This window comes from Lithobates pipiens, unplaced genomic scaffold (genome assembly GCF_037356315.1).
Source record: "Lithobates pipiens isolate NorthernLeopardFrog02 unplaced genomic scaffold, aLitPip1_a1.2 Scaffold_16, whole genome shotgun sequence".
NCBI classification, from domain to species: Eukaryota; Metazoa; Chordata; class Amphibia; order Anura; family Ranidae; genus Lithobates; species Lithobates pipiens.
The window spans coordinates 432566323-432585979 of NW_027507748.1; the positions used below are offsets into that span (position 1 = coordinate 432566323).

General features: G+C 42.3%; 1 protein-coding gene across 2 annotated transcripts in view; it reads right to left on the bottom strand.

The window, feature by feature from the left end:
- Nucleotides 1-19657, bottom strand: part of SLC5A7 (solute carrier family 5 member 7) — an 80736-nt gene that overhangs the window by 26261 nt on the left and 34818 nt on the right. For both annotated transcript variants that reach the window (XM_077482625.1, XM_077482624.1), the window contains exon 5: nt 18540-18688. In XM_077482625.1, coding sequence (XP_077338751.1) covers nt 18540-18688 — 149 coding nt within the window. The remainder of the gene's footprint in view (nt 1-18539; nt 18689-19657) is intronic.

The window sequence follows — 19657 nt, forward strand, 5'->3', positions numbered from 1 at the left end:
ATCCCCATACTCAGGAGAAGCAGCAGAATGTATTTTGGGGTGTAATTCTACATATGACTATGGCATGTGTGAGCAATATATCCTTTAGTGATAACTTAGTGTAATTTTTTTTTGCCATTTTTCAATTACTTGTGACAAAAAAATAAAATATTCAGTGAGCTCAACATGCTTCTCTCAGCAATTTCCTTGGGATATCTACTTTCCAAGATAGGGTCATGGGGGGTGGGGGGTGAGGGGGTTGTGCTGCCCTGCCATTTTAGCACCTCAAGAAATTGTATAGGTAGTCATAAACGTAAAGCTGCATAAATTCCAGAAAATGTACCCTAGTTTGTAGACTTTAAATTACATAACTTAATTACATAAATACATAAAATTGAATTTATTAAAAAAAAATTATAACAAAAAGTATAAAATATCATTTTTTTTTCTAAATGTTCGGTCTTTTTCTGTTTACATCTCAAAAAATAAAAACCGCAGAGGCAACCAAATACCATCAAAAGAAAGCTCTATTTGCTAGGGTGCAGCATTGCATGACCGTGCAATTACCAGTTAAAGCAGTGCAGTGCCAAATTGTAAAAAGCGCTCTGGTCATTGAGCAGCCAAATCCTCCAGGGCTGAAGTGGTTAACTACACTGAGCATACCTCCCAACTTTCTGAGATGGGAATGAGGGACACCTATTAGGAAAAGTATGTAGGCATAGGACACACACCCCTGCACACCTCTCAAAGGAGAATTGTACAAAAAAAATTTTGTTTAAACCCACAAGTACTTTTTTTTACTACTACTATTCCTTTACATTTGCTTTTGGAATTTACAAATGCAGCCATTTAGAAAATGGATGAAAGAATTTTGATAGATAAGTAGCGCTTTTTTATACAAAACATATATATATACAGAACAAAATGAGGGACAAATGAGGAGGAAAAGGGTGACAGATGGATTTTTGTTGAGGGACAGTCCCTTGAAATCAGGGATTGTTGGGAGCTATGCACTGAGGTCTTTGTTATGTGGAAAATAAAGTGTGTTTGACCACACTATTGTGGTTTGGAAATAAGGAATATCACTGTTCTAGGTGCTACAGTACCATATACCGGTAGTTAGGAACAACATACATTATAAAACATACATTTGCAGTGAAGGTACATCTATTATGCATAGAAGGGAGGGAAAGCTACAAGTATTGCAGCAATAAAATCACTAAACGACACAGAAAAAATGAATATTGCATTTTGCTAGGAAAAGCCCATGCCTGTCATTCAGAACTTGATAAGGTCAAGAACTCAGACTGGGTTTTTGAAGCAGCCTAATAGAGGCAGAAGCAAATATAAGTGACAGTGACATAAATATTTAAAAATAAAAAAATACTAGAAGAAAGCCTGATGCAAATGTCAAGAATGGCACTAAATTAAGTGTATGAAAGCAATTAAAAGACATTTGTTCATGTAATGCTGTATACCTACCTAATATAATAAAAATTTAGCAAAAAGCCAAATATAGGAAATGTTAATTTGAGTTACATGCCACGTGTAAAGCTAATGATATTCATCTTGCGGTTGTTGAGTTATAAGTCCAGCTAGTCAGTGCAAATATCTGGATGTTATTTGCATATTTTGTTTCCCTTATGTGAATTTTTAAATATGCCTCTGCAAAGGTATAACCAACAGCTGGAGCACTGTAATGTCTTTAGCTGTAAGATCAGGGTTTTTCTCTAATTATTCCTAGGTGGAATCCATTAAATAGGTCTACATAATTAGAAAGAAATTTTTTTTTGATAAAACAGTCCATGAATATATATCAGCTGACCACCTTCCTCTGCTCTTGGCTTCTCTTACCCATATCTGTGCTGTTTTCCCTTCTCTGTGTCTATGCCCTGTCCTGAGCATGTTGCTTATTAAAGGGAGATTACACTTTCATTTAAAAATGCTATACAACTTACATAACACAAGTGTGTAATTTAACATTTTATAGAGTTTGAATTACTTTTCATGGAGATTACAATACTCATCCTAACTTTCATCCACGCGTCTCTCCAGAAGGACACTGTCTTTGCTCAGGCACTATTTAATGTAATGCCGCATACACACAGTCGGACTTTCCAACGGGAAATGTTTGATGTGAGCTCATTGTCGGAAAGTCCGATCGTGTGTATGCTCCATCGAACATTTGCTGTCGGAATTTCCGGCCACAAATGTTTAAGAGAAGGTTCTCAAATTTTCCGCCAACTTCACTTTGTTGTCGGAAATTCCGATCGTGTGTATACAAGTCCGTCGCACAAAAGTTCATGAATGCTTGGAATCAAGCAGAGGGAGCCACACTGGCTATTGCAATTCCTTTTTCTTGGCTCGTCGTACGTCTTGTACATCACCACTTTCTCACGTTCGGAATTTAGGGCCAACATTTGTGTGACTGTGTGTATGCAAGACAAGTTTGAGCCAACATCCTTTGGAAAAAAATCCATGGTTTTGTTGGCGGAAAGTCCAATCGTGTGTATGCAGCATAAGCATTTACCTTCTGGATTGACATACTGTTTCAGATATAACACAGTTGTGTAAATTCTGATACCTATGCTGTTCTTGGGTATGTTCACAAATCTCTGATAGAGATCATACCCCTAATGTAGCTTCCCGTTCTCTGACCTGCTCCAACTTTGCAGTCTGGTCATTTGGTGGGGGGGGGGGGGCTGATAAAATACCCCATAGTGTCTGTAGGAGACTGATGACATCATCTCTGCCTAGAGAAAGTCACTTGACTGAAGCTCAAGGAGTGCATTTTAACCGGTTCCCGACCAGAGCACGCCGATGTACGTCGGCAGAATGGCACGGGCAGGCATGTTGGCATACAGGTATGTCCAATCTTCAATGCTGCCCTGCCACTCGCGTGTCGGTCGGGACCCTCGTGAGTCCGGTCGCGAGTCCCGCAGACTCGATCACCGCGGGCATACCTGCGATCGTCTCACGAGATGGCTGAATGGAGGAAATGCCGTGTAAACAGCATTTCTCCATTCTGCCTAGCAACTGGTGATGCTGATCTCTGCTCCATGTGATTGGAGCAGAGATCAGTGTTCACTAAATGAAAGCCCAACCCCCCCACAGTTAGTAACACACCCCTAGGAACACTTAACCCCTACACTGTCTGCCACCCACTGGTTAACCCCTTCACTGCCAGTGTCATTTACACAGGAATCACTGCATTTATATAGCAGTGATTACTGTATTAATGACAATGGTCACAAAAATGTGTCAAAAATGTCTGATGTGTCCGCCCCAAAATCGCTGATCGCCGCCATTACTAGTAAAAAAAAAATAATAAAAAATTATTAATAAAAATGCCATAAAACTATCCCTATTTTGTAAACGCTATAACTTTTGCGCAAACCAATCAATAATCGCTTATTGTGATTTTTTTAACCAAAAATATGTAGAAGAATACGTAACGGCCTAAACTGAGGGAAAAAAATGTTTTTTTATATATTTTTGGGGGATATTTATTATAACAAAAAGTAAAAAATAATGTGTTTTTTTTCAAAATTGTCGCTCTATTTTTGTTTATAGCGCAAAAAAAAAAAAAAGCAGGGGTGATCAAATACCACCAAAAGAAAGCTCTATTTGTGGGGGAAAAAGGACGTCAATTTTGTTTGGGAGCCACGTCGCACGACCGTGCAATTGTCAGTTAAAGCGACGCAGTGCCGAATCGCAAAAAAAGTGGTCTGGTCTTTGACCAGCAAAATGGTCCGGTCTGTAAGTGGTTAATCATAAAAGTAGGACTTTTTTTGCATTCCAGACTATAGACAGTTACATTGAAAAGTCTCTTCCTCACCAGCATGGTAAAAATACATGGTAAAAATACTGTACACTGTACCGTACTACTCAAATATTTGATTTTCCTGGTCATATAATTGTCTCACTGCTATTCTTTGTCCCTAGATTTACTGTATAGAGTCTTTTATCTTTTGTCAGATGATTTTGAACGATTGAGGTGATTTCACTTCAATTATCCTGTTAGCAAATTTTCTGACTTCACATCCTTTCAGTTTTTCAAATAATTGTATTGTTTTGTTTATAACCATCCTAATATTCCCTGATTGATATATAAACTGTACAATATAGACACATAGTACCAGTGTTAAATCCGTTGACTAAAATGACTAAAACATTTTAGTCGACTAAATGAATACTATTTTAGTCGACTAAAATACGACTAAAACTAAAACAATTGAGATGACTAAAATACGACTAAAACTAAAATGGAATTTTAGTCAAAAGACTAAGACTAAAACTAAATTGAAATTTGACTTTGACAAAATTAACACTGGTCTTTAGTGCATGTTCATACCTCAATACCATAAATAATAACTGTGACAGACCTAGCCGGGACAGAGGCTTTTTGGAGAGGATTGAATTCTAGCCTCTAGAATTCTGATTATGGGCCATGGATTTTAAGGGAACAATACTCTTTGCGAGGTGAATGAGAAATCCAGTCTGATCTGTACTAGTCGGACTCAATCTTGTATATATGTATATATTGTATATTGTCTCATTTTGTTGTGGACTCTTTGCTGTGATTCGTTTGGGGTGTGGCTGTATTCTATTGTTCTATTGTGGTTTTCTGCCTCAAATATTATGGGATATGAAAGTGTCTTGCTGTGAGGAAAGAGGGAGGGGGGATTCCTCCAGCAGCCCCCTGCGGATAAGACTGTTAAAGCGGGATTCCACCCTAAAGTGGAACCTCCGCTGATCGGAACCCCCCCCCCCCCTCCGGTGTCACAATTGACACCTTTCAGGGGGGAGGGGGGTGGAGATACCTGTCAAAGACAGGTATTTTCACCCACTTCCGGGCATAGACTTCCACGGGAGTCTACGCCATTTCCTGCCCTGCCGCGCTGTCTGCTGGGACACACACGGGTCCCAGTGACAGCGCGGAGATCTCCTATTGCACGGCGCGGCTCGCGCATGCGCAGTAGGGAACCGGGAAGTGAAGCCGATTCGCTCTACTTCCTGATTCCCTCACTTCGAATGGCGGCGGCAGCAGCCGAGGCCCGAGCAGTCGATCGGCCTCGGCTGCCGGCATCGCTGGAACCCGGGACAGGTGAGTGTCCATTTATTAAAAGTCAGCAGCTGTAGTATTTATAGCTGCTGGCTTTTAATATTTTTTTTTTGGCGGAATCCCATTTTAAGACCCCTTTCACACTACACTGCCCATAGCGTGGGTGGTAAAACGCCGCTATTTTTAGCGGTGGTTTACCGCCGGATTTGCGGCGCATTTTGGCCGCTAGCGGGGTGCTTTTACCCCCTGATAGCAGCAGAGAAAGGGTTAAAACTGCCAGCAATATGCCGCAATAGCAGTGTTTTGTCGGCAGTATAACAGCGCTGCCCCATTGATTTCAATGGGGAGCAGCGATGGAGGAGCGGTAAACACACCGCTCCAAAGAAGCTGCTGGCAGGACTTTTTTCTGACGTCCTGCCAGTGCACTGCTGTAGTGTGAAAGCCCTCGGGCTTTCACACTACAGATAATGGTGCAGCTTTTTTAGGGCGGATTGCAGGCACTATTTCTAACGCTATAGCGCCTGCAAAACGCCCTGGTGTGAAAGGGGTCTTACTGAGCAGAAGTTTGAACACACCTTACCTGTGTGTCCATTGTCATTGGACAGTTTAACCCACTCTGTTTTCCAAGGGTGGAAGGGGAGTGTTTTGAAGTGAGGTATCTGTGTGTACCTGTGTTATAATAAATCAGTTTGTTGTTTGCACTCCAAGACTGGTGTTGTCTGGTGACTAGGTGGGCTAAAGTGTCTTGGATAGTGCTTGTTCTGGACGGAGGAAGCATAGATGGTGGACAGAGACCTGTTTGAGGACAGAGGGTTCATCACAATAACATATGAGAGTTTTCACTCCAGCAGTATATAATGAGTTTGGAAATTGTAGAGAAATTTTTAACTAATGCATTACAATTTAATTACACCCATTGGATTTCAGATGACTAAAATTAGTTTTAGTCGACTAAAATGTCCTGGAGATTTTAGTCGACTAAAAGGTAGGACATTTTAGTCGACTAAAATCTACTGGAGATTTAGACGACTAAATACAACTAAAACTAAAACAATTGCAGAAGACTAAAATGGGACTAACACTAAAATGCCGTTTTAGTCCTAAGACTAATGCCACGTACACACGACGCGGTGACGTACAACACGTACGACGGGACTGGAAAAAGGAAGTTATATAGCCAGTAGCCAATAGCTTCTCTTGCATAGTTTTTGGTTCGTCGGAATAGCATACAGACGAATGGTTTTCTAGATCCGTCAGAATTTTCTAAAAGAAAAAGTCTGATAAAGGCCACACACAATCGGAATATCCGATGGAATGATTCCGTCTGACCTTTTCTGCCAGAAAGTCCGACCATGTGTACGTAGCATTAGACTAAAACTAAATCAGAATTTTCTGCCAAAATTAACACTGCATAGCACAAAACCAACACATAAAAACAGCTCAATAAAAAGAGTGATACTCTTTTTTTGTATTTCTGACAGCATAATAATTGTTATAGCAGCCTATATAACTGCCCTGGAGACCTGTTTCAGGTAGGGTCAGTTAGTGAGCAGGACATGGGGTAGTTAGTGACATCTGGCTGTGGGGGAAGCTGTGCTGCTCTGTGTGTGAAAGTGTGAGGTTGGTGGAGAGCTGGCCATAGGGATATGGTGATCAGATTGGAAGGCTGCATCTTTGATTACCTGGACACATACATGGAGGATCTACAGTGCATCCGGAAAGTATTCACAGCGCTTCACTTTTTCCACATTTTGTTATGTTACAGTCTTTCTCCAAAATTGATTAAATTCACTATTTTCTTCAAAATTTTACAAACAATACCCCATAATGACAACTTCAAAGAAGTTCTTTGCAAATTTATATATATATATAAAAAAAAAAATCACATATACATAAGCATTCACAGCCTTTGCCATGACACTCAAAATCTAACTCAGGTGTATCCTGTTTCCACTGATAATTCTTGAGATGTTTCTACAACTTGATTGGAGTACACCTGTGGTAAATTAAGGTGATTGGACATGATTTGGAAAGTCACACATCTGTCTATATAAGGTCCCACAGTTAACAGTTAACAGTGCATGTCAGAGCTCAAACCAAGCCATGAAGTCCAAGGAATTGTTTGTAGACCTCCGAGACAGGATTGAATCGAAGCACAGATCTGGGGAAGGGTACAGAACATTTTCCAGAAGGTCCCAATAAGAACAGACACATGCACGTGGCCAGACTGTTGGTTGAAAGCTAAACAGTGGGGACCTTGAGTGGAGAGTGAACACGTTTTGCTTTTTAACTACTGGTGATTGCTGGGTTGCATTTTTAGGTTCTTTTTGGGGCTTTTCCTTGTAGTTTTTTAACACCATTTTCTGACACTTTTTAACCACTTCCCGACCGCCGCACGACGATGTACGTCGACAGAATGGCACGGGCAGGCATATGGGCGTACCTGTGCGTCCCTGCCTTCCCGCGGGTCGGGGGCCCGATCGGGCCCCCGCCCGGTGCCTGCGGCGGTCGGTATTCGTTCGTTCGCGATCCGGGATGAGGGGGCGGCCATTCATTCATGGCCACCCCCTCGCGATTGCTCCCGGCGAATAGAAATCCTTCGTGACATCACTTCCTCTCCTGTAATGTAAACACAGGAGAGGAAGTGATGTAATCTCTCCTCCGTGCCGGTATTTTTCGTTCCGACACCGAGGAGAGAGGATCGGTGAGTTGCACCAACACGACACTTCACAGTAGAACATGCCAGGCACACTCACACCCCCCCGATCACCCCCCCAATTACCCCTGCCCCCCAGTCACAGTGACACCAATGTAATTTTTTATTTTTTTTTGCATTGGTGTCATTTGTGACTGTAATAACTGTTAGGGCAGTTAGGGTTAGCCCCCTTTAGTTCTAATGTACCCCCCTAACCCCCCCAATAAAGGTTTAACCCCGTGATCACCCCCCGTCGCCAGTGTCACTAAGGCTGGGTTCACATTGCAGCGGTTTATGAGAACGAATGTGATTCGCACCGCACTGCAGTGCAAATCACATCCGATCTCTGTGCGATTCGAGTTCAGCCATACAGATAGTATGGCTGAATTCGCATCGCACCCGCCGCACCCGCCGCAAATTCGCACGGGACCCTTTTTTTGGCCCGCAGCAGAATCGGATCGCATGGGTGTTCACACCATGCGATCCGAGTTTGCAGATCGCACTGCGATATGCGAACTGATCTGGGGGTGTCATTAACATTTCACTGACACTCCCAGCAATTCGCATAGGGCAGTGTGAACTGCCGCCGGGAGGCATGCGATGCGGGAACCCCCCGCGGTTTCGTGGCATTCCCGCATCGATCCAGTGTGAACCCAGCCTAATAAGAGATCATTTTTCTGATCGCTGTATTAGTGTCACAGGCGACGCTAGTTAGGCAGGTAGGTATTTAGGTTCGCCGCAGCTTTTTATAGCGCCAGGGACCCCCATATACTACCGCATAAAGCCCCCTGATTGCCCCCTAGTTAACCCTTTCACCAGTGATCACCATATAACTGTTACAGGTGACGCTGGTTGGTTAGTTATTTTTTTATAGTTTCAGGGCACCCACCATTTATTACCTAATAAAGGTTTAACCCCCTGATCACCCGGCGGGTGTCATTTGTGACTGTAATAACTGTTAGGGCAGTTAGGGTTAGCCCCCTTTAGTTCTAAGGTACCCCCCTAACCCCCCCAATAAAGGTTTAACCCCGTGATCACCCCCCGTCGCCAGTGTCACTAAGGCTGGGTTCACATTGCAGCGGTTTATGAGAACGGATGTGATTCGCACCGCACTGCAGTGCAAATCACATCCGATCTCTGTGCGATTCGAGTTCAGCCATACAGATAGTATACAGATAGTATGGCTGAATTCGTGTCGCACCCGCCGCAAACTCGCACGGGACCCTTTTTTGGTCCGCAGCAGAATCGGATCGCATGGGTGTTCACACCATGCGATCCGAGTTTGCAGATCGCACTGCGATATGCGAACTGATCTGGGGGTGTCATTAACATTTCACTGACACTCCCAGCAGTTCGCATAGGGCAGTGTGAACTGCCGCCGGGAGGCATGTGATGCGGGAACCCGCCGCGGATTCGTGGCGTTCCCGCATCGCTCCAGTGTGAACCCAGCCTAATAAGCGATAGTTTTTCTGATCGCTGTATTAGTGTCACAGGTGACGCTAGTTAGGCAGGTAGGTATTTAGGTTCGCCGCAGCTTTTTATAGCGCCAGGGACCCCCATATACTACCGCATAAAGCCCCCTGATTGCCCCCTAGTTAACCCTTTCACCAGTGATCACCATATAACTGTTACAGGTGACGCTGGTTGGTTAGTTATTTTTTTATAGTTTCAGGGCACCCGCCATTTATTACCTAGTCTCACTAGTGTACCCCTAAATTTAGGGGTGTCTACTTTCCAAAATGGGGTCATTTGGGGGGGGTTTGTGCCATCTTGGCATTTTATGGCCTTCAAAACTGTAACGCCCTTAGAAAGCCTGAAGGTGGTTCTTGGTTTTCGGGGCCCCGTACGCGGCTAGGCTCCCAAAAAGTCCCACATATGTGGTATCCCCGTACTCAGGAGAAGCAGCAGAATTTATTTTGGGGTGTCATTTCACATATGCCCATGGCATGCGTGAGCAATATATCATTTAGTGACAACTTTGTGAAAAAAAAAAAAAAAGTTTGTAATTTTCCCGCAACTTGTGGCAAAATATAAAATATTCCATGGACTCAACATGCCTCTCAGCAAATAGCTTGGGGTGTCTACTTTCTAAAATGGGGTCATTTGTGGGGGTTTTGTGCCATCTTGGCATTTTATGGCCTTCAAAACTGTAATAGGTAGTGAGAAGTGAAATCAAAAATTTACGCCCTTAGAAAGCCTGAAGGCGGTGCTTGGATTTCGGGGCCCCGTACGTGGCTAGGCTCCCAAAAAGTCCCACATATGTGGTATCCCCGTACTCAGGAGAAGCAGCAGAATTTATTTTGGGGTGTCATTTCACATATGCCCATAGCATGTGTGAGCAATATATCATTTAGTGACAACTTTGTGTAAAAAAAAAAAAAAATTTTTTTTTTGTCATTATTCAATCGCTTGAGGCAAAAAAATAAAATATTCAATGGGCTCAACATGCCACTTATCAATTTCCTTAGGGGGTCTACTTTCCAAAATGGGGTCATTTGGGGGGGTTTTGTACTGCCCTGCCATTTTAGCACCTCAAGAAATGAGATAGGCAGTCGTAAACTAAAAGCTGCGTAAATTCCAGAAAACGTACCTTAGTTTGTAGATGTGACAACTTTTGCGCAAACCAATAAATATACAATTATTGACTTTTTTTTTTACCAAAGACATGTGGCTGAATACATTTTGGCCTAAATGTATGACTAAAATTGAGTTTATTGGATTTTTCTAATAACAAAAAGTAGAAAATATCATTTTTTTTCAAAATTTGCGGTCTTTTTACGTTTATATCGCAAAAAATAAAAATCGCAGAGGCAATCAAATACCATCAAAAGAAAGCGCTATTTGTGGGAAGAAAAGGACGCAAATTTTGTTTGGGTACAACATTGCATGACCGCGCAATTACCAGTTAAAGCAGCGCAGTGCCAAATTGTAAAAAGACCTCTGGTCATTTACCAGCAAAATGGTCCGGTCTGAAAGTGGTTAAACAACTTTTTTTTTCTTTGCTTCCTTCAGCCTACTAATTAAGGGAAGTAGTTAATTTGACATGGGTGTTTGAGGTTTATATAACCTTCTGTAGAACTCATTGTGAGCCTGCTCATCTTAGAGCTTGCTGGAACTCTGTCCAAGTGGAACTGGACTGAGTTAAAACCAGAGTTGAAAACAGGAGGTTATAACAGGGGTCATAGTACCTGTGTAATGCGAGTACCTGTGTATTGTCTTGTTAAGTACATGCATATTGTCTTGTTGAGTACCAGTGTATTGTCTTGTTAAATATTAGTGTCAGGAAGCTAGTTGTTGGGTAATGTGGACAGGGTATAATCCTCAATCCTCATTAAATTAATAGGTACGATGCTCGGTGGGTATGGAGATGGGACTCGGTGTACATCTTGCGGCATGTATGCGTTCATTAATCATCCGATTGAGGGCAAATACTGCTGTGCAAAATGTAAGAACATTGTTTCTCTGGAAGACCAGGTTCTGAATTTGGGGAAGCAATTGTCAGCACTGAGAAGTCCCTCCATACTAAAGAAGAGCCAAGAATGTACACGGCAGGTGCTGGCAGGGGCCAGTACATGGTGGGTGGAGAGAAAGAGGTGCAGGCACTAGGAAAAAGTAGATGGGAGACAGTCAGTAAGGGGCAAATGCCAGGGAGACCAACCCAATAAGTACCCTCCATTGAATGACATTGGTGAAACCAGTCAGGGACCAGCACTGCTGGAGCTTAAGGACTCTCCTAGTTGCTGGGGGAAGAACTCCTCCAGTGAGAGTTGGGGGGAAGTGAAAAGAAAGGAAAGACAGATTCTGGAGGTAGGAGGCTCAATTCTTAGAGAGGGCAATCTGTAACAAAAACCTGAAGCGCCGAACTGTATGTTGTCTACTGGATGCTTGGGTTCCGCACTTCTCGGATCTGGTGGACAGATTACTAGGAGGGGCTGGGGAAGACCTGGCTGTCATGGTGCACGTTGGCACCAATGACAAAGTCAGAGGCAAATGGAGTGTCCTAAAGAATGATTTTAGGGACTTGGGAGCTAAATAGAGGAAAAGGACCTCTAAGGAATACCCTCCTTACTACACCAGCTCCTCAGCCACTTGTTTACTTCCCTAATCTCCTTCTGCCTTTCTGGTGCAGCTCGATGTACCAGTAGTATTCCTGAGTATGTTATAGGCCTCCTAACCTGAGGGAGGAAGGAGAGACAGATCTACTATCACAATTTTGATTAGAAGCAAGGATGGGAAGTGTTATCATAATGGGGGATATTAATTATCCAGACATAAACTGGGCAGAGGGAACCACACATTCATTTAAGGCTCGCCAGTTCATAAATGTCTTGGAGGACAATTTTATGAGTCAGATGGTAGACACACCAACTGGAAATAAAGCGTTATTGGATCTACTGATTACGGATCTCGGAATCACGGATTTCGAAATATGGGGCAATTTAGGTAACAGCAATCACAGGTCAATTGGCTTCAGTATAAATTACACAAATAGGAAACATAAGGGGAATACAAAGGCACTGACTTTCAAAAGAGCCAACTTCCCTAAACTACAAACCTTGCTAGAAGGCATAAATTGTGATAACATTTTAGGAACAAAGAACACAGAGGAGAGATAGGTTTGCTTTAAGAACATATTAAATAAGGGCATAAGCCAATTCATCCCATTGAGTAATACATTTAATAGAGCGAACAAAAGTCCTGGATGGCTTAACTCCAATGTAAAAATGTATATAAAAGGAAAGGAGAAGGCCTTCAAAAAATACAAGGTCGAGGGATCATCATCAGCATTCAGCATTTATAAAGAATGCAACAAACAATGTAAGGGTGCAATAAGGATAGCTAAGATAGAACATAAAAGACACATAGCGGAGGAGAGCAAAAAAAATCAAAATAAATTCTTTAAGTATGTAAACAGTAAAAAAGGGAGGACAGACCATATTGGCCCCCAAAGAATGAGGAAGGACATCTGGCTACAAAGGATGGAGAGATGGCGAAGGTATTGAATTTATTATTCTCCTCAGTCTTCACAAAGGAATCGGGGGGGGGGGGGCTTCAGTAACCAAAACGGCAGTGTTTATCCTCATAACACCTCACAGGAAGCACCTCCACACCTCCATGGTTAACAGAAGACAGAATTAAAATTAGACTTGGGAAACTTAACATTAATAAATCACCGGGACCAGATGGCTTGCACCCGAGTGTACTTAGGGTACTCAGTCAAGTAATTGCCAGACCATTGTTCCTAATTTTTACTGACTGGAATGGTACCAGCTGATTGGAGAAAAGCCAATGTAGCACCAATATTTAAAAAGGGCCCAAAATACATCCCTGGGCATTACAGACAAGTTAGCCTAACATCAATAATATGTAAACTCTTAGAGGGGATGATAAGGGATTATATACAAGATTTTAGTAATAAGAACGGTATGATTAGCAGTAATCAGCATGGATTCATGAAGAATTGTTCTTGCCAAACCAATCTATTAACCTTCTATGAGGAAGTGAGTTGCCATCTAGATAAAGGAAGGCCCATAGACATGGTGTATCTGGATTTTGCAAAAGCATTTGACACAGTTCCCCATAAACATTTACTGCACAAAGTAAGATCCGTTGGCGTGGAACATAGGGTGAGTACATGGATTTAAAACTGGCTACAAGGGCGAGTTCAGGGAGTGGTGATAAATGGGGAGTACTCGGAATGGCCAGGGGTGGGAAGTGGGGTACCCCAGGATTCAGTGTTGGGACCAATCCTATTTAATTTGTTCATAAACGACCTGGAAGATGGGGTAAACAATTCAATCTGTATTTGCAGACGATACTAAGCTAAGCAGGGCAATAACTTCTCTGCAGGATGTGGAAACCTTGCAAAAAGATCTGAACAAATTAATGGGGTGGGCAGCTACATGGCAAATTAGGTTTAATGTAGAAAATGTAAAATAATGCATTTGAGTGCCAAAAATATGAATATAATCTACTCACTAGGGGGAGAACCTCTGGGGGAATCAAGGATGAAAAAGGACCTGATAGGATCAGCAATGGCATGCAATTCCAACCTGCTGCAAACAGAATATTGGCATTAAAATGGGATTCATTCCAGAGATAAAGCGATCATTCTCCCACTCTACAAGACTCTGGTCCGGCTGCACCTAGAGTATATGCTGTCCAGTTCTGTACACCAGTCCTCAGGAAGGGTGCACTGGAAATGGAGCAAGTACAAAGAAGGGCAACAATGCTAATAAAGGGTCTGGAGGATATTAATTATGAGAAAGGGTGGTGAGCGCTGAACTTATTCTCTCTGGAGAAGAGACGCTTGAGAGGGGATATCATTTCAAAATACAAATACCATACTGGTGACCCCATAATAGGGATAAAACTTTTTACCATGGAAGGGAGTTTAACAAGATTTGTGGCTACTTATTAAAATTAGAAGAAAAGAGGTTTAACCTTAAACTACGTAGAGGGTCCTTTACCGTAAGAGCGGCAAGGATGTGGAATTCCCTTCCACAGGTGGTGGTCTCAGTGGGGGGCATCGATAGTTTCAAGAAACTATTAGATAAGCATCTGAACAACCGCAACATACAGGGATATACAATGTGATACTGACATATAATCACACACATAGGTTGGACTTGATGGACTTGTATCTTTATTCGACCTCACCCACTATATAACTATGTAACTATGTAACAGTGGCCTCCATCATCCGTAAATGGAAAAAATTTGGAACCACCAGGACTCTTCCTAGAGCAGGCCGCCCGGCAAAACTGAGCAATCGGGGGAAAAGTGCCTTAGTCCGGGAGGTGACCAAGAACCCGATGATCACTCTGAAAGAGCTCCAGAATTTCTCTGTGAACAGAGGAGAACCTTCCAGAAGAACAACCACCTTTGCAGCACTCCACCAATCAGGCCTATATGGTAGAGTGGCCAGGCAGAAACCACTGTCCAGTAAAAGGCACATGAAAGCCCGACTGAAGTTTGCCAAAAGGCACCTGAAGGACTCTAAGACCATGAAAAACAACATTTTCTGATGAATGGCAAGCGTCATGTCTGAAGTAAGCCAGGCACTGCTCATGACTGGGCCAATACCATCCCTACAGTGAAGTATGGTGGTGGCAGGTGGGGATGTTTTTTCAGTGGCAGGAACTGAGAGACTAGTTAGGATCAAGAGAAAGATAAATGCAGCAATGTACAGAGACATCCCTAATGAAAACCTGCTCCGGAGCGCTCTGGACCTCAGACTAGGGCGAAGGTTCATCTTCCAACAGGATAACCTAAGCACACAGCTAAGATCACAAAGGAGTGGCTATGGGAGAACTTTGTGAATGTCCTTAAATGGCTCAGCCAGAGCCACGACTTGAACCTGATTGAACATCTCTGGAGAGATCTGAAAATGGCTGTGCATAGATGCTCCCCATCTAACCTGATGGAGTTTCAGAGGTCCTACAAAGAATAATGGCAGAAACTGCCCAAAAATAGGTGTACCAAGCTTGTAGCATCATACTCAAAAAGACTTGAGGCCGTAATTGGTGCCAAAAGTGCTTCAAAGTATTGAGCAAAGGCTGTGAATACTTCTGTATATGTGATTTTTTCTTAATTTTCTATTTTTAATAAATTTGCAAAGATTGCAAATGTTTTTCACATTGTCATTATGGGGTAATAATGAATTCAATACATTTTGGAATAAGGCTGTAACATAACAAAATGTAGAAAAGGTGAAGCACTTTGAATACTTTCCGGATGCACTGTAGGTGATATACAATATACTGACTGGTTTGTACCCTCAGAGAGAGCATATTTGCTTCCCCAATAACCAGCTGCAGAATCTTATGTGCCCACAAAGGAAGGCTTGTGATGAGATTAGTACTTGAACCAGCATGAGGGTGTTGACAATCTTTGTGGACTAATTAGCACTTCTAATGCTCTATACAAAACTATACAAAGAAAAACCATTGCAAATGATGCACAGAATTGTCACATCACTTGTAATGAGCCCCTCATGCTATGATATTCTTCCATTTGGTTTCTTGTCCAACAAACCTATACTCTTTAATTCCTCTCAGCAGCACTCACGCTTTAGTGTACTCAGCAACTGGTCATTGACTGGAGCACCCTTTCAATAAAGATCAGTGACATGTATTGTTTTCAACGGAACAGTGAGTAAAACTATTCGGTGGTAGGTGGGTGGTGAGATGGGTGGTGAAATGAATGGCATACCACCAAATTTTACAATGTGGTCAAGGACTTCCCACTGCAGGCACAGTCTTGTATTGAATTCCTTTTACAATGCAGAAACACACAGGTATGTGAATTGATTCAACACAGAATATTTGTGTCTAGTATAGAAATTGTGATGGATTTTTCCAGATATCCTTTCTACAGCTTGCTGAGTAAGGATGAGCCGAACACCCCCGGTTCAGTTCGCACCAGAACCTGTGAACAGACCTAAACTTCTTGTGAACTTTAGAACCCTATTAAAGTCTATGGGACTCGAACGTTCAAAATCAAAAGTGCTAATTTTAAAGGCTAATATGCAAGTTATTGTCATAAAAAGTGTTTGGGAACCTGGGTCCTGCCCCAGGAGACATGTATCAATGCAAAAAAAAGTTTTAAAAACAGTTGTTTTTTCGGGAGCAGTGATTTTAATAATGCTTAAAGTGAAACAATAAAAGTGTAATATTCGTTTGTATTTCGTCCCTGGGGGGGGGGGGGGGGTGTATAGTATGCCTGTGAAAGGGCGCATGTTTCCCGTGCTTAGAACTGTCCCTGCACAAAGTGCAATTTCTGCAGGAAAAAAAAGTCATTTAAAATCACTCGCAGCTATAATGAATTGTCGGCTCCCCATAATACAGGGAACAGTCATTGAAAGTCATTGATAAAAAAAAAAGCATGGGGTTCCCCCGAATTCAATTACCAGGCCCTTCAGGTCTGGTATGGATATTAAGGGGAACCCTGCTTCAATTTAAAAAAAAAATGACGTGGGGTTCCCCCCAAATATCCATACCAGACCCTTTATCCGGGCACGCACCATGGCAGGCCACTAGAAAAGAGGGGGGACGAGAGAGCGCCCCGCTCCTGAACCATACCAGGCCACATGCCCTGAACATTGGGAGGATCCTCTGGGGTCCCCCCCAAAGCACCTTGTCCCCATGTTGATGAGGACAAGGGCCTCATCCCCACAATCCTGGCAGGTGGTTGTGGGGGTCTGTGGGCAGGGGGCTTATCAGAATCTGGAAGCCCCCTTTAACAAGGGGACTCCCAGATCCCGGCCCGCCCGTTTGAAATGGTAAGGGGGTACAAAAGTACCCCTACTATTTCACAAAGAAAGTGTAATATATCGTTAAAAAAGACACACACACCGTTGCAAAAGTCCTTTATTAAAAATAAAAAAATTAAAAAAAGATTCCAGCGGGGGTAATCCACTCTTGCTATCCAGCGACGGATGATCATCTCTCCGGGGTCCAGCGATGGGTGATCTCTCCCTCCAGCACAGCGTATCCATCTTCTGTCTCTACCGGAGACACTGCGGGGATCCCGGCAGGCTGACACTTCTTATACGAGGAGGGCGGGGTCACCTGTCACCTGACCCCGCCCCCTATGACACAAGGGGAAAGCCCGGCTTCCCCAATGACGTGCAGGTGACCCCGCCCCCTCTGATGTAACGGAAGCCTGGAGAGATGATCATACATCGCTGGATAGCAAGAGTGGATTACCACCGCTGGAATTTTTTTTATTTTTAATAAAGGGCTTTTGCAATGGTGTGTATCTTTTTAAACAATTTTTTACACTTTCTTTGTGAAATGGTAGGGGTATTTTTGTACCCCCTTACCATTTCAAACAGGGGGGGCGGGATCTAGTTCTGATAAGCTCCATGCCCGCAGACCCCCACAACCACCGGCCAGGGTTGTGGGGATGAGGCCCTTGTCCTCATCAACATGGGAATAAGGTGCTTTGGGTTGGATTTGGATTTTTAGGGGGAACTCCACGCCGTTAAAAAAAAAAATTGGAGTGGAGTTCCCCTTAAAATCCATACCAGACCTTAAGGGTCTGGTATGGATATTTGGGGGGAACCCCACGTCATTTTTTTTATTTGACGCAGGGTTCCCCTTAATATCCATACCAGACCTGAAGGGCCTGGTAATTGAATTTGGGGGAACCCCACGCTTTTTTTTTTATTATTGACTTTCAATGAATGTTCTCTGTATTACGGGGAGCCGACAATTCATTATAGCTGAGAGTGATTTTAAATGACTTTTTTTCCTGCAGAAATGACACTTTGTGCAGGGACAATTCTAAGCACAGGAAACATGCGCCCCTTCACAGGCATACTATACACCCCCGACTTATACAGGGTGTTCCGCGGCTTTTCGAATTTGCCGCAAACACCCCAAATTGTTCGCTGTTCGTTGAACAGGCGAACAGGCAATGTTTGAGTCGAACATGAGTTTGACTCGAACTCGAAGCTCATCCCTATTGCTGAGTACAGTAGAGTTGCTGGGTAGCCATAGTGTTTTTGAACCAATGTATATGCATTTTTTTTTCAAATGTTCTGTAGAAATTGCTTAGTTATGTAAGTTATAAAATATTAAAATACACTCATCACTCATTTGCTTGTATTACAGTCCAACAAACAAATTGTAACACAAACAGGCCTACATGCTATGGCTTTTTACACCACTCTCTGACACCTATTTGCTGATAGGCAGTACGCAAACTATCCTTTAAAAGCATATCATAGCATAGGCATTATGAAAATACATTCATGAAAATATTATTAAATATTAATAAAACTATTTTACTTACCAATCCCAGAAAGATGCAGAATAGTTGAACAACATCAGTATAAGCAACAGAGTATAGTCCACCAACAAGGGTATAGAAGATGGCAATCACGGCAGACACTACTACAGAAATGTTGATGTCAATGTCCACTATAACACTTATGGTGGCACCTAATTTGAAACCATAGTAAAAATGAATGAATGTGTGATGTGTTAACCACAAAAAAACAACCATTATGTTTACAAATCTATGCTGAGAAGGATTAGGTATCATATTTATACATCCTCAAGTTAACCATAATGCTTTAAACTTGATATGCTCCAGAAACAGACAAAATAGGATAAATAAAAAAAACAGGATCAAATGGCTTATACCCACATATCCTTAAATATTAGAGCTCTATTATCTCAAAAAAATTGCTTCTAATTTTTTGGGACTCTACTATGACTGGTTTGGTACCAATGGAGGGTTCAAGGCCAAAGTGGTGTCTATATTTAAATTGGGACAAAAGTCTTTATTCAGTAACTGCATGCCTGTAAGCTTAACATTTATAGGTTTAAGATATTTGGGGTTTATTTGAGGACTGCATGGATGAGTTTCTGCTATAAAACAATGTTAAAATTGATAGCCTGCTAAAATTGGTGAAAGACTAAAGTGATCAAACAGATGTTCACTAAGAAGTAAACCTGGCCATATACTGTAGCCAGTGGGCTGGAAAAAAAAAAAACAAAAAAAAAAAAACAGATTCAGCAGCTAGATTAAGATAAAAAAATGTTCTGCCTTTACAATCCCTTTAGGTAAATCAACCCCATAATCTTGACCATATACAAAGAATTAATAAGAATTCATCTTTCATATCAGTTTTGTGCACCAGTTCATAAAAAAATGATATTGTAGAACTGAAGAGAGTGCAGAGAAAGTTAGCTACACTAATACATGGCATAGAGAACCCCAGCTATGAGAAACATTAAAAGTGAAGTTTGAGAATAAAAACATTCCGCAAATATACATACTCACCTCTATGGCTGCAGCATCGCTGAGATGCTGTCACTGTCTCCTGTTGGCTCTTAGACCGAGAACTGAGTGATCACATGACCGCGGATCGCTCAGTTCTTGGTCAGACACCACTCTCTGCATTG